At 40.1% G+C, this 13,185-nt stretch overlaps 1 protein-coding gene across 2 annotated transcripts in view; it reads left to right on the top strand.

Annotated features, from left to right (window-relative positions):
• The first annotated feature begins 3,022 nt into the window (after positions 1-3,022).
• Positions 3,023-13,185, top strand: part of FAM13C (family with sequence similarity 13 member C) — a 48,932-nt gene continuing 38,769 nt past the window's right edge. For both annotated transcript variants that reach the window (XM_032191727.1, XM_032191726.1), the window contains exons 1-3: positions 3,023-3,084; positions 7,805-7,861; positions 9,123-9,321. In XM_032191727.1, the coding sequence (XP_032047618.1) occupies positions 3,023-3,084; positions 7,805-7,861; positions 9,123-9,321 (318 nt within the window). The remainder of the gene's footprint in view (positions 3,085-7,804; positions 7,862-9,122; positions 9,322-13,185) is intronic.

The raw sequence follows: 13,185 nt of genomic DNA, 5'->3' as shown, positions 1-13,185 counted from the left end.
TACTCAAATTTTAAGAAGTGAACAGCAACATATTTCTGAATCCCGATATCTCCAGAATATAGGTAGATGTTTGCTTTGGAGTCCTCTATATTTATTGTCAGCTGAGAGCTGGCATGCGATCTTTATCTTGGCTTGATCAACTTCTGGCAAAAGAGGATGAAAACAAAAGTGGATATAAAATAGGAAGCTTTTAAAGAAGAATTTGTCTTTCCACAGTCAGGATATTTGAAAAATATAAATCCTTTAAATCACTAGACATAAAAAAAGGAAAAACTGATTTAAAATCCTTTATTTTGAGAATAAAAAGATGACTTAAAAAAAATGTGCGTAAAAGTATACTTGCTCTTCAGTGGCATAATCCAATGCTCACTTCACATACGGGCGTAGCATTATTTTCATCAGGATGATGAGAGACCTGACACATCATGTGAAAGTGATGACAAAATATACCAGGCACTGCAAATTTCAGTATGTTGAAGAGTGATGTTTTATAGCATTTCAAGCCTGATTGACTTTAACTTCATTACTGAACATGAGGAGGTTGTGCTTGGAGCTTAGAGGCAAAAAAGATGCAGGTTTGAGCATCTTTGGCTTTGCCACACCTGACTCGTCCTGTTCTGGTCTTGCCCAGAGCACATGGATGGGAAGCACATGAAAGGAAGTGGGGTTAGCCAGTAGGGCCAAGCTAACATCACTGGTGAAATAAGCGTTTCCCCTTAAAGAGAAATTCCTTCCTTCTGGGAGTAAAAGAATAGAGGTGAAGCTATTGTGAGTCTGCAATAGTTGCTCCCTTGGGCTCCCCCAGGAGTAGGATGGCTTCATCTGTCTGGTTGGAAGATTAGCTCTGAAACAGGATCCTGGTTTTAGCCAGCCTTTATTTTCTTTCTTTATTGATGTTACTCTGTTTTATGTGAAATCTTGTTTGTTTGTTTCCCCCAGATGATTTCACAACCATGCAAAAATAGACTATCCCATAACACTGGTCAAGCACTGTCTTTAAAACAAATGGAAGTTTGTTAGTGACCTGAAATAAATTTAAAGTGCTTGCCTAGAAGAGATTTAGCAACAGCTGTTTAGCACTGAAGTTCATACAAACAATGTAAGATGACATTTTAAAGTTGGTCTCTGTCCAAAGCCTCCCTGTTTTACAAACTGCTCTTCAGTCATGTTCTGTTATTAGTAATAACAAGAAAGCACTGCAGTGTGTTTGCACAGGGAGTGAATTAGCAGAGAATTTGACCTTAACTTTACAGTTAGAAATGGAGAAGTTAAGTTTATAAAATCCTTGTTTTCATTCTCCCTCTTGTGCATGTGTAGGATGGAGAGTGGGGATAAAAATGTAGTGTCTCTTTAAGCTCTGCTCTAATCAAGCTGTGATGCTTGTCAGTCTGATTTTGTGATAAAAAGCTGTGATTCCCCTGTTGCACACTTGAAATGCTAGCTGTAAAGTTAGCCTCAGCATTTAAAATCAAGAGCCGAGCACTTACAGTTTCTGAAGTATATTTATTAAAAATAATTTAAGATTTTTTAGTTGCCCTACACTTTTTTTTTTAGCATGCAAACTGAATTTTTGATTGCCACAACAGCTAGAAGCACACCTTTTGTTCAGGTGCTGTCCTGCAAATAGAAAATAAATAAATAAATAAATAAATTTAGATCTGTACAGTCAGACCCGAATAACTGGAAACAGGAGGAGAAAATTTGAAATTTTATATCTAGGGCAAGTTATAAACGCTAATTATTAAACTGAGTTTTTCTGTTCACCCTTCTCTTACACAGCCTGTTTCTTTGTAGGGCAGAAGTCCCTAGGGACCGGCTGTAATATTCTGATCCCCAGATAATTTGTGCCGTGATATGAATTGATATATATGCAAACACAGGAAAGAAAAAAGCAAATAATGTGTGCAAGCAGGTAGGAAGGCTGGGGAAAGATGAAGATAAGATGCACCACCAGCGCTGCTGGTGAGAGAAGGGAAATTGTCACGTCTGTGGCTCCTGCCTGCTGCTGCCACCTGGGAGATGTGTCGATACCACGCAGCAACACGAGCTGCTGCAGGGAAGGGGATGCTGTACCTCTCTGAATCCCTGCTCTGCTTGTTGCTGGCGTCTGTGAGGTGCCATTGTCACAAGCAGGAGTGCTCATAAGACGCTGTTGTCTACACTACCTTCTCTGCTTCCTCCCATGCAAAAAATAAAAAAATAAACAAGTATAAAAAATAATAATAAAAAAGCCCAGTTGTGGTATGTATCAGTGAGAATGGATTTTGTTTGTTTTGTGCAGCTATAAGATTTCAGAATGATCCAAGAATGTATTTACTGGCTTTGAGAGGTGTTGTTTGAGGGGGAATTCCACTGCTGCCTCAAAACCAGCCATTTACTGTATCCTGAGTTGACCCTCAGCGAATATATTACATCAGGTCTGAAACATTTTGCTGCAGGAGGGCAGCAGCCTATTCCTTTCATAGGAATGGTTTCGTCTATTGCTTGTGGTTTGCTTAATAGCCTTTTGCTACTTGAACTGTCCTTTCTGCCAGATTATTTTTTCATAGCTTCCCCTGGGGTCTGGCCATGAGCTGAGCATGTAAGAGACCACCAAACAAGAAGAAAAAACATCCAGAGATCTTAGCTGAGCAGCCCTATTTAAGTAATAAAAACAACATTGTGTTTGATGAGCCAATTACACAGAACAGGCATTTAAAGGACGGAATGCTGAATACTTGTTTGTAAACCTAAGACTTTATTAGCAGCAGTGTTACAGTTACAAAAGAATATGATCCCTTTCTGAGCCTCACGGACTACCTGCATCGCCGTATTAATTCAAAGCACTGCTGGATGGGCTTTGTGAGTGTTGTAGGGCTAATCCCTATGGTTCCTTGATTATGAGCATGTGCAGAGCAGCCGAAGGTACAGTCGTGCATGTAGAGCTAGCACACAGAGACTTGCCTTGCAATGCCATGTTTGTGCATGTGTTCTTACAACTGAGGACGATACAGGGAGCCTGCCTGCTTTGCTGACTTGTCTGATGTTTTCTTGTTTCTGTTTCAGCATTCAGGATAATTCCTTCAACACCACAGCTTTAGCAGAGTAAGTGAACACTTTAAAGATGTGCCTTATTGTTAAATAAGAATGCTGAGTTTAGCTACTGTAGAGAATAATTGTAAGTACTATGTGAGAAGTCCCAAGCTTTCTGTCATATATTTTAATTCAGTTTTCTGTAATCTAAGTATATTATTGAGAATATGGAAAGTATTGCATAAAACAGCTGCCTTTACATTTTCTTTGACCATTTAGCAATGAAATGCCTTTCTAGGAGGATATAAATATGATGTACATCACACATGTTTAAGTGCATGATTTCAGTGTAGGTTAAATCTCCTGTGAATATATTGCTCATTTCTGGTACTGATGATCTTAACAAGCTCAAGTGTGTCTGAACACATGCTCTGTACTTCCTGCATACATTAGTAAGAAAAAAAGTCTTTGCAAATATTTTGAAAAAATAATTAGACATTATTTAGATGGACCAAGCACCAAATACATTGTTTCTTTGTAATCAATTCCATAAACTCATTGGAAGGCTTTTCATCTGTATCATAAGGATATGTCTGTTGATTTTGTTGTTGTTTGAGAGAGACAACAAAATAGGATATTAGAAAGTTAGAAAGGTGAAGAGCTTAGGAAGGATTACAAATGAAATTGTCTTTTTTTATTTCAGTCTAAAATGTTTCAGTTCATGTGTTCTCTCATTATTTTGCATGCTTCTGGTTGTTTCAAAAGCTTTTAGGGAAGACTCTTCAGCAATAATGTGTCAAGCAGTTTTTCAGGAAGGAGATGGTTTATAGATTTGTTTGTATATTAGGTGAGTTCTACACTGCTAAAACACTCATAATTTAAAAAATCCTAGCGGGATGGTGTTGCGTTTGCCTGTGTTGTGGGGAGAGAACACGCTCTGAAAAGCAGGCCGAGTTGTAATTTGGTCTGAGCCATCCCAAAGTATTGTCAAAATCACTATGGGAAAATATAAGTAATATTTCTTAGGGATCCAAATAATTAATCTCTCCTACATTCCTGCCTTGCTTTAGTTGATATTTTAAATTAGTCACTTTTTCTGTGTGATTGTGGTAAATATGGGAAGATTTAACAGGAGCTAGTTAAATCAGAAAGTCATTTTGAATTATTTTTTTGTGTACCTGTTAGTTAAGTGATTAATTGTGGTATGTGAAATTCTGGGATGCTCCTCCTTTACAGAAGAATAGCCAGATTTCAGATAGTACTTTTTTCATATTATTGTCTCCTTTCCTTGTCTCTGTCCCCTAAATACACCCATTGTTTCCATGTTCCCCTGGTGTGACCTGGTGCCTGCCTCACTCTTGAGGTTTTCCGGGACCTGAAGGTGATAGCTTTGTGCTGTGGTGCTTTGTGTGATGTTAAGATAAGGGCTAGGATGGCAGAAAAGCTGACTGCAAAGTATCAGTACTGAAAGGGAGAGCTGGGCCAGGAACTGCCTGCAGGCTGAATCTCCCTCATTTAAGCTGTTGTTGGTTTTGTTTCAGGGGCTTTGATTTTTCATCTTATTTTCCCAAACACAGAAGTAGTAACATGCTTTTAGAAAACAAAGCAAGCAAACAACATCATCTGAAAAATATTGTCCAAATGAACAAACCTGGTTTCCAGAGTTGTTTTCCCTAAATCCTGTTTTAAAGCCTACCCCAAAAGCCTGTCTTGAGAAGTGCTGAGGATACGTAATTCTTACTGATTTCAGCACTAGTTGTTTGTGCTAGCCATCTCTGAAAATAGGTTACTTCTGTTTAACAGAATAAAAAGAGAGCTTGCCGTGCAATTTAGACATCCCCATTGACATTTTGTCTTTCCTTGTGGCAAAGGAAAAAATCAGGGCTTCCTGAATGACATGAAATCACTGAAACAATAGTTTCAGGAACATTTCTCCAGATAAAACAAGTGCCTGGGGCTGCCGTGCTCCCAGCAAGCCATGTGTGCAGCCAGGTGGAGAAGTAGTTGATGTGAACATCTTAAAGGTCAAATCTGCAAAAGGAAGCAGTTTTCCAGCTGTACTGAAATGGCTCCTATAGAAAGGTGAAAATGGAAAAATAAAAAGCCAATCCCACAAAAACAGAGTTCTCTGGAAGAAATGTACAGAGGCATTGCTATAGAGAGTCAGAGCAGCGGTCTGTCTACGCTGGGATCCCATCCCATATGTCAAAAGGCAAATTTCGTGCCCATTCTAAGCTTCAACCCTTATGGATTTATGACTTGAGGCTGTTCTGGTGCATACTGGGATGCTGTAGGAATGAGTCTGATGCTGCTTCAGTTTTTCTGGTGGTGGCAACTCTCCCTACTGCATGGCCACAGACTTTCACAAAACTTACCAAATTCTTGAGTATTCCTCTAGCTGTTAAAATGTGGCTGAAGCTGGGCAATGAGATTTAGAGGTGGGAAGAGATGAGTGTGAGTATCTGTGTGTCCGTACATACAGACAAGTGGCATGAACACATAAGCTGCATTTCTGGAAGAAACCAATGTGAAAACACTGTGCTTTCATGGTGGATATTTTCATTATATTGTGAATTCATCTTTTAAAGGTCCTGCTATGATCTTAGCCTCAAGCAGCGTCTTGTGCGAGTGAGTTTCCTTGGTTAACGTTTATTCTTGCAGAGAGAAAAAAGTCTATTCGCCCTTTCAGGTTTTGTGCTTCTGAACTGCCTCACAGTCTTTTTCATTGCATGATGCTCACTGCCTTGTGTGATTCACCATTGCTTATTTTTCATATCTACTGCTATCTTGTTACTTAAATACAGCTTATTGTGCTCACTTAGAGTATTTATAACGTCTTGATGTATAACCAGTTGGTGCATGCCGAGTTAGGCTTTCCGCTTCTCTAGATCACCCTTATTACAGCCAGCTGAGGGGAGGTGACCCCCGAGGGCCCTTCCCCAGGTTAAGGTGGATGCACCCAGATATGCACACGTAGCCTTGGCTGAAGGACCTGCGCTCAGTCACCCACCATACTTCCAGAGAGCGTTCCCAGTTGCCAAAATGATCTTCTGTAGGTGAAGACTTCTGAGTGTGCTGACTGCTGAGAGGAGGGGGTGAGCGAAGCTGGTGTTGGAAGTGCCCCCTTCCCATCTTCTCTTGTGTCACACGTGGGAGGGAGAGTGGGCCCCAGCGGGGGTCCCTGGCCTTTGTTGCCTGTGGCTTGGTACACGGGGCGTGGCGCACCTGGTGGCATGTCACCCTGCTCTTGGGTCTGTGCTGGGAGTTGTGTCCAGCCAGCTGTCCTTGGCACTGTCTCCTCACTGTGCATTTACTTTCTATATTTTCTCCTTGCTGAAAATTTCCATCCAGGTACCTGGCTCCTTTTCTCCTAGGCTTCCCTCTTCATACTAGAGAATATTTATATTACCCATTACACCCTGTCCTCACGCCTTGCTCATCTCAGAGATCAATAAGGTCATTTATGAGTGATCAGAGGAAAAGGTGTGACAGACATCCAGAGGCAAAGAAAGCTACATTTCTACAGTAAATTTAGTCACTGTGTGCATCAAGCTCTATCTTCCATCTGTCAGTCCAGTTTGCCTTGCAGGGAGAACTGCACCCATTGCAGGAATATTATGTGACTGAGGGAAACCTGCAAGTGTAGGTATACGTTCCAGTTGCATTCAGCTAATGCTTTCAGACAAATGCTGATGTATTCAGGAAGTGTAAACACTTTGTATCCCTTTAAATAATTTCTGCAGCAGTCTGGCTTTTGGTAAAGATGCTGGCAGAAGACTGGTGGGAAAGAGGAATATATTAAAATCCTTGCCGTCAAATTGCAATGCAGAGCTATGAGTTTATCACTTAATGTGCTCTGTCCTAAACTGGGCAGCTCTTCTAAAAATTTAACAAGTCAGCGGAAGTATAGGCTGCATCCCACATAATGAAGAGATTCCTCTGCCAGCAAACTTCAAGCGCTCCAGGCCTACTCAGTGCCTGTGCCCTGTGAGTATGAACTCAGGGTGAGGGCAGGGCCCTGACTCTTCCGTAGAAATCATACCCAGGAAGGGTATGTACATGTTTGTTGGGAGGGTATGTGTTTATATGGATGCTTATTTGAAGAAAAACTGATCTTGGGCTTTGCAGCTGTATCATTCTGCAAAATTAATCAATGCTGCACAGTACACTGTTCAACACTGGCGTTTTGCATATTTATCCAGACTTCTTGTTTTGATTATGTAGTCCTATGATAATTTTGCTGTTTTTTACACAGTGGGATGGAATTGATTATTATTCCTCATGCATTTTAAAAAATTCTGATAGTTCACTTTTGACTAATGGTCACTTTGTAATTTATTTGGGGATTACTTTCCCTGCTGCTCAAAGAATGACTGCTGTATTGTTGTTATTTTTTTTTTTTTGGTGAGTCTAAGAGAAAAAAAGCCTTAGCTAATTGTTGTTTCTAATTCTTTTTTGAATGTTAAATATATTATATAAGCAATCAAAACTCAGGATTTCATGTAAATTTTTTCTGTAATTTTTATGGTAACATCTGAAGCCTTTGTTGTCATTATTTCCAGCTGGCTGAGAAAGATATGCCAAATTGTGTGCATTTAACATTTCAAATCCTCTTCTTCCTCTGAGATGTAGACTATCACTGAGAAGCTATGACATTAAATGATTCAGCTAAGGTGTGAGAATGTGAAATGTGTTTATGCGTACTTTCAGCTGCACTGTCATGTTATTAAAAGCTAAATTTCTGCTGCAGGAGCAATTATTTATCAGCAATTATTTTCTATCTATTTTCAAGGTGTGACAGGAATTCAGACTCTGTACATGAAGATCAAGTGGCCAGCTGCAGCTCCAGGTATGCTATTGCAAATTTTGTCTGAAATCCATTGGCAACAAGTAAAGCTGTCAGAGGACTTCTGTTAAACCATTAGAAAGAAGCCTTTATTGTCAAAAGAATGTAGAATTTGTGAGGTATTGCCTGCTATAGCTATTACTATTTCTGGGAAGTGCATGTTAGTATTATATATATGTAAACAATAGGATTAAATGTCATTTTATAAGAAAATATGTTATGGTCTGTGTTTTTAACTCCAAATCATATTACTTTCATTCAGATGGAGCTCTGAAACTAATATATTGTGTTTTACTGTACAGCAGCTGGTACAAAGCAGTAGTAAGTGGAGTTTTGTAACTGTGCAAGGATATGCACATTGAAGAATCTCTGTGAAAAAAATGAAGCTGACAAACGAAGTTTCACCTGCACACTAGATAATAGTCAGGGATTGCAGAGCAATAGTACCAGTCTGCTCATCCTGCCAGCTAAGTAGGCAGTCTCACATCCTGCATTTGGGTTGTTCCCAATAGAAGGCATTAGAGAGGTTTAAGGTGGGATCGGTTGGATGTGGATAAGGCTAACAAAGTCTCCTTAGGATAGGTTGCACCTTGTAGACTAGGCAACGATTGAAAACCTCTGTTCAAGATTCAGTGGTTATCAGAGCATACATGAACAACAGCATCTGATTAAACCAGCGGATATGGTGTTATAAAGGGGAACCTTTCTCCAAACCGGTAGCAGGTGATGCTCATCCCCTCCACCCAAACATCCCTCCGATTGTTCAAACCCTGCTTCGTGTGCTCTTCCTTGCTCTGTACAAAAGCCCTCAGAAAGATGACGAAAGGCTGTCAGAAGGGAAGTGTGACTATAGGGAGGAATTACTCTGCGTGAAAACATTTCTGTGAGATTATAAACTACTGTAAAGCATTGGACAGGGAGAGGCCTGCTGCATAAAAAAGACAGTTCCAGGTTTTATTTGGGGGAATATGAAATGTAGAGCTGAGGCCAAAGAGTGCTTCTAAAACTAGTCTCATTTAAATGTCTCCACAAATAAATATGTAATAATACTAACAGTAGTTTAGCTTGTGATTTCTCAATAAGCACTAGCCTCTTAGAATCATTTTACTAATATATGCAATGTTTGTTTGGTATGTAGGCAACATCCATTTAACATTAAAATTAAAACACCATGAATAGCTGAGATCTTGTTGATGTTCTTCATAATGTTTTGACAGCTGTCTGAAGTCCTGTCTGATGCATTTCATTTTTGTTTTTCTTACAGAGATGATGATAACAAAGAAAATTATCTGGACAACACTGCTGTCTTAGGAGAAAGGCAGCTGCCTTTGCAAGACAACCAGCAGCATAAAGAGCAGGCAGTAACTGACTATGCTCTAAAGCCTGACATGGGCAACTTAAAGCTAAGAAAGCCTAAGCCCTTGGCAAAGCTAGAAAATGGAAAAAGCCATGAGGAAAGTCAGGTAAAAACTGAACTTACCAAGAGTGGGTTTATGGCACAGTGTCTGAGCAAGCACACCTTTTGAAATAAGAAGTGGGGCTCTCTGCTAATCCATGATGTGGCTATAACCCCACAATAATCTACCCCAGTTTTCAGGGACCTGGAGTCCTGGAACCCTCCTGTAATGCCAAGTAATTTCTTTGAGGCACGGAATTGCAGGGAGGGCTGTCTTGCGACTGTTGTCAGAAGTAAGTGGAGAGCGTATCTGAAGATACACAAATCTCTCTCTTCAGATTTCCTGTGACTACATGATAAGATTTTTCTGTTTTATATGACTGAGGATGTCTTGTACTGGTATTTTGGCTGCCTGTGGAAAGCTTTGGTATATCCCCTTTGTCTTACTTCTGTTTTTCTCATCTTTAAGTAATATTTTTTTTCCAAAAGTCTCTGCAGAGACTAGTACCAGCGCTCTGCCCACAGGCTTCCTTGAGTTGAGCTGAGGGGAGCAGAACTGTAACTTCCCTAAAGGCTATTTAAAAGACTAGAAATGAAGAAGCTTCTGCTGCTGACAGTGCAGGTACCTACATAGGCTCTAGGCTTACCATGCCCCCAGCACCTGCAGGAAGTGCCTCTGTTCTCCCCCAGTGCTTTCCAAGTCGAATCCCGTGGGCAATGTCAGGGATAGAGCTCTTGTCCAGGTTTAACTCAGCTAGAAATATTCTCTTAACTAAGACTGTTAATGTTCACTTTGGTAGATAGGCAGCCTGTACTAGGGAAAAGGCCCGTGAAATGTCTGTATTTCATCTTTCATGTGTAGTGTATTTGCCTTTTGTATTTTCTGTTTCTCCTCTCTTCTTGTTGGTGGATAGAAATTTGCAGAGTGCTTTCTGAAGTGCTTTGAACCATTCATAGGCCAGGAGTGATTTTGGTCCTATTTTTCAAATTTAGAGTGGGAATTCATTATTTTGGATGGCATGTGTTACCTTCAAAACCAGGAATGTCTTTTTGTATCATGGAACAAAACCCAAAGGCAAATAGCATCCTAGTGGTATTATCACAGTCTCTTTTAGGATATCAACATTAGCTCTTGCCCTAATCTTTTTGCATGCTTTTCCTGGAGTTTATTCCTAAGATGAAGTAATAACTTCTTTTTTATTTTTTTTTTGGTAACTGTATTGCGTTACTAGGACGTACTGTGTAGGCTGCAGGTAGGTGAGGTGTGTGTGTTTACTGGCAGATAAAAAAAAAGATTGGAAATTTTTCCCTATGAAGAGCAAGTGGAGGCAAATCAGGAAGAGGAGTCATGAGAAAGTCATAAAAACGGCAAGATCTGTCTCACAGATAATCTCTTGCTCTTTCAGCTGCCTCTGAGTCTTCTGTCTGCCCTCTCCCTGTGTATATCATGTCTGTATCTCTCACTCAATGAGAGCTAATATAGCACAGATTTGCTGCTCCATGGTATTTTATGTGGCCTGAAGGGGTTAAATGAAAATGTTGATATTGTTTCATGGGAAACTTTTTGAGCATATAATTAGACTGCCATAAAATAGTACTGCAACTCAGATATGCAGTCTCTGGAAGGAAAAACAGTGTCAGGCAGATAATTTTCATATGACTCAAAGGCTTGAATTAGGAAAAACAAAAGTGGTCCTGTGCCCTCCTCCACCTCCCAAATGCTCCCAGCTCTGTCGTATTGGAAGAGGTAACGTGTAGGCACTGTTTTATCCCACCTTTGATTTGCTGGGACTACTTGAGAGAGAAGAACTAATGGAGAGCTTTGAATGCAATATAAAACCAAAACACAAAGCAAACATCCTGTCATAACAGGAACTCTGCAAACTCACTGAGGAAATTGTATCCTAGTACTGTGAAAGACTTTTCAATGAGTATCCTATATCTATACTGAGCTCAGTGGTGTTTGCAGTGCGGGAAAGTGTTTACCCCTTGGAATAGTTTACACAAGGAAGCTATTCAGGAGAAGGCATCTACCAAGCCCCACATATGACATAGCCTTCATTCTCCTCAGTAGGGGTGTGCACAGTCCTTGATCCTGAGTGCTTGCTTTGCTACATCTTCAGCTACCTGGAAAGCTTTCGTTCTTGAAGAAGCGAGCACTTGGCTCATGGCTTTGTTTAAGGTGCTTGTGAAAAACTAGACTGCTTGCAGAAGTGCTCTGTAAAGTGTTTGTGTGTGAGGCATTCTCGTTGAGATCCTTGGTGTGTTGTGACCTTCAAAAAAACTACTGCAGCTGTCTGTGTTAGCAGACCTAATCATAAGCTGGTTGCATCTGCTTCTCTCCATTTTGAAGCTGAAAGTGAGGTGCTGCTGTGTTTTTTTCTAGTAGCTCTTGGTTTTGTGTATATGGCAGGCTGTTGTTACCTGGGGAAGTGGGACAGACTGATGCTTTGAAACACTGTGCAACTGCATATACCTTCCTTTTGGGAAACAGCTTGCCACCAAGCCATTCAGTGAGATAAATGATGTACTTAAAAGCAGCTGATGTCAAGCTGACAAACAGCAATAACTGAGTACAAGCATTGTAAAACAAAAGTATGATGCGCTGCAAATGATGATTAAACTGTTCATCCTCATTTTCTTGTGTTTATCAATACTGTACTTTTTCAGCAGTCTCACTTCCCCAGCCTGAGTTCTCTGTGGCATAAAAAAGAGACTGTGACAATATTGCAGTGGCAGTGTCTCTTTTAAAGATGTTGCTCTGATAAGTCAAGAATGCTTGCTACTCACAACTACGTGTTATAAGCCTGCGAGCTGTATTTTTAGAAACTCGTCCCTTTAAAATTGGAACAGGCTTTTGGTAAATAAGTTTGCTGCATGTGTTGGAAGGATTAAAGTCTGTTTGGATGGAAATGATTTTGTATGCCTTTCTGCTAGCGAGAATCCAGGGGATTTCCACTGTAGAAAGGTCACTGAGAGGGAGCAGGTCTCTGCTCAAGTAGGGGAAAGATGGCCATCTTGGGGATTTTGAGCTTCATGAGGCTCAGAAGTGTGTGTGGCTGCTGAAGTGTGATATCTGTACCTCTGATTTTTATCACACAAGATTTTTACTACACAAGTGTAGTACTGTGGTCATGTAGTATATGTGGTCGTGTCTTGATGCAGAAAAGGTTATTGAATTTCCAGTGATGATTAACAGGACCAAGTCTAATAAAAGTGCAGTACCAAATGACATCAGTTGACAAAAACATCAACTGATAAAAACTTACTACAGTGAAGCTGTTTCTTGGATATTGCATCTGGTAGTTTCTTTGGAGGCAGAAACTGGGTGTGGAGGTTGGAGCTGGGCATGGGGGCATCTGTAACTTTTCCAAAGTATGGGACCAGGGGCAGGCTGCTGGAATGTGGCTATAACTTTGTATTCCAGCTGCTTGGGTTCACCATTTCCCTGGTTTCATGAGCTCTGTTTAGTAATTCTGCAATATTTATCTCTAGAAAATCAAATTGGTTAGGATTTTTGGGGCTGAAAAAAACTGAAAAAATTCAGTTTTTAAGTCATATTATTAAGGTAAATGACTATTAAAATGAAATGGTGGCTTAACAATAGATACCCAGAGATGGGAATTCTGACAACTGCTGTGTGAAATTTTGTATTTTGGGTATAAACTTAAGTTATCAACCTATATTAATTTCAGAGGACTTCCAGTATTAAAGTTGTGGTTTTAAATACACAGAAAAAAAATAAAATAAAATCAGAGCCAATGTTAAGACAGTAGCCACACGATCATATGAACATCTCAGGTTCCACTTTGTTTTTTACATATACTCTGTTTATGTTCAAATTATACCCCCTGTCATGGATTAAATCTGTTCCATTCACTGTTCACTGTCCATTAAACACATCTGCTTCTTGTCTTGTGTGGACTGGTGT

Source organism: Aythya fuligula, chromosome 7 (assembly GCF_009819795.1).
Source record: "Aythya fuligula isolate bAytFul2 chromosome 7, bAytFul2.pri, whole genome shotgun sequence".
In the NCBI taxonomy this organism is placed as follows: domain Eukaryota; kingdom Metazoa; phylum Chordata; class Aves; order Anseriformes; family Anatidae; genus Aythya; species Aythya fuligula.
This window is presented reverse-complemented; position numbering and strand designations above follow the sequence as displayed.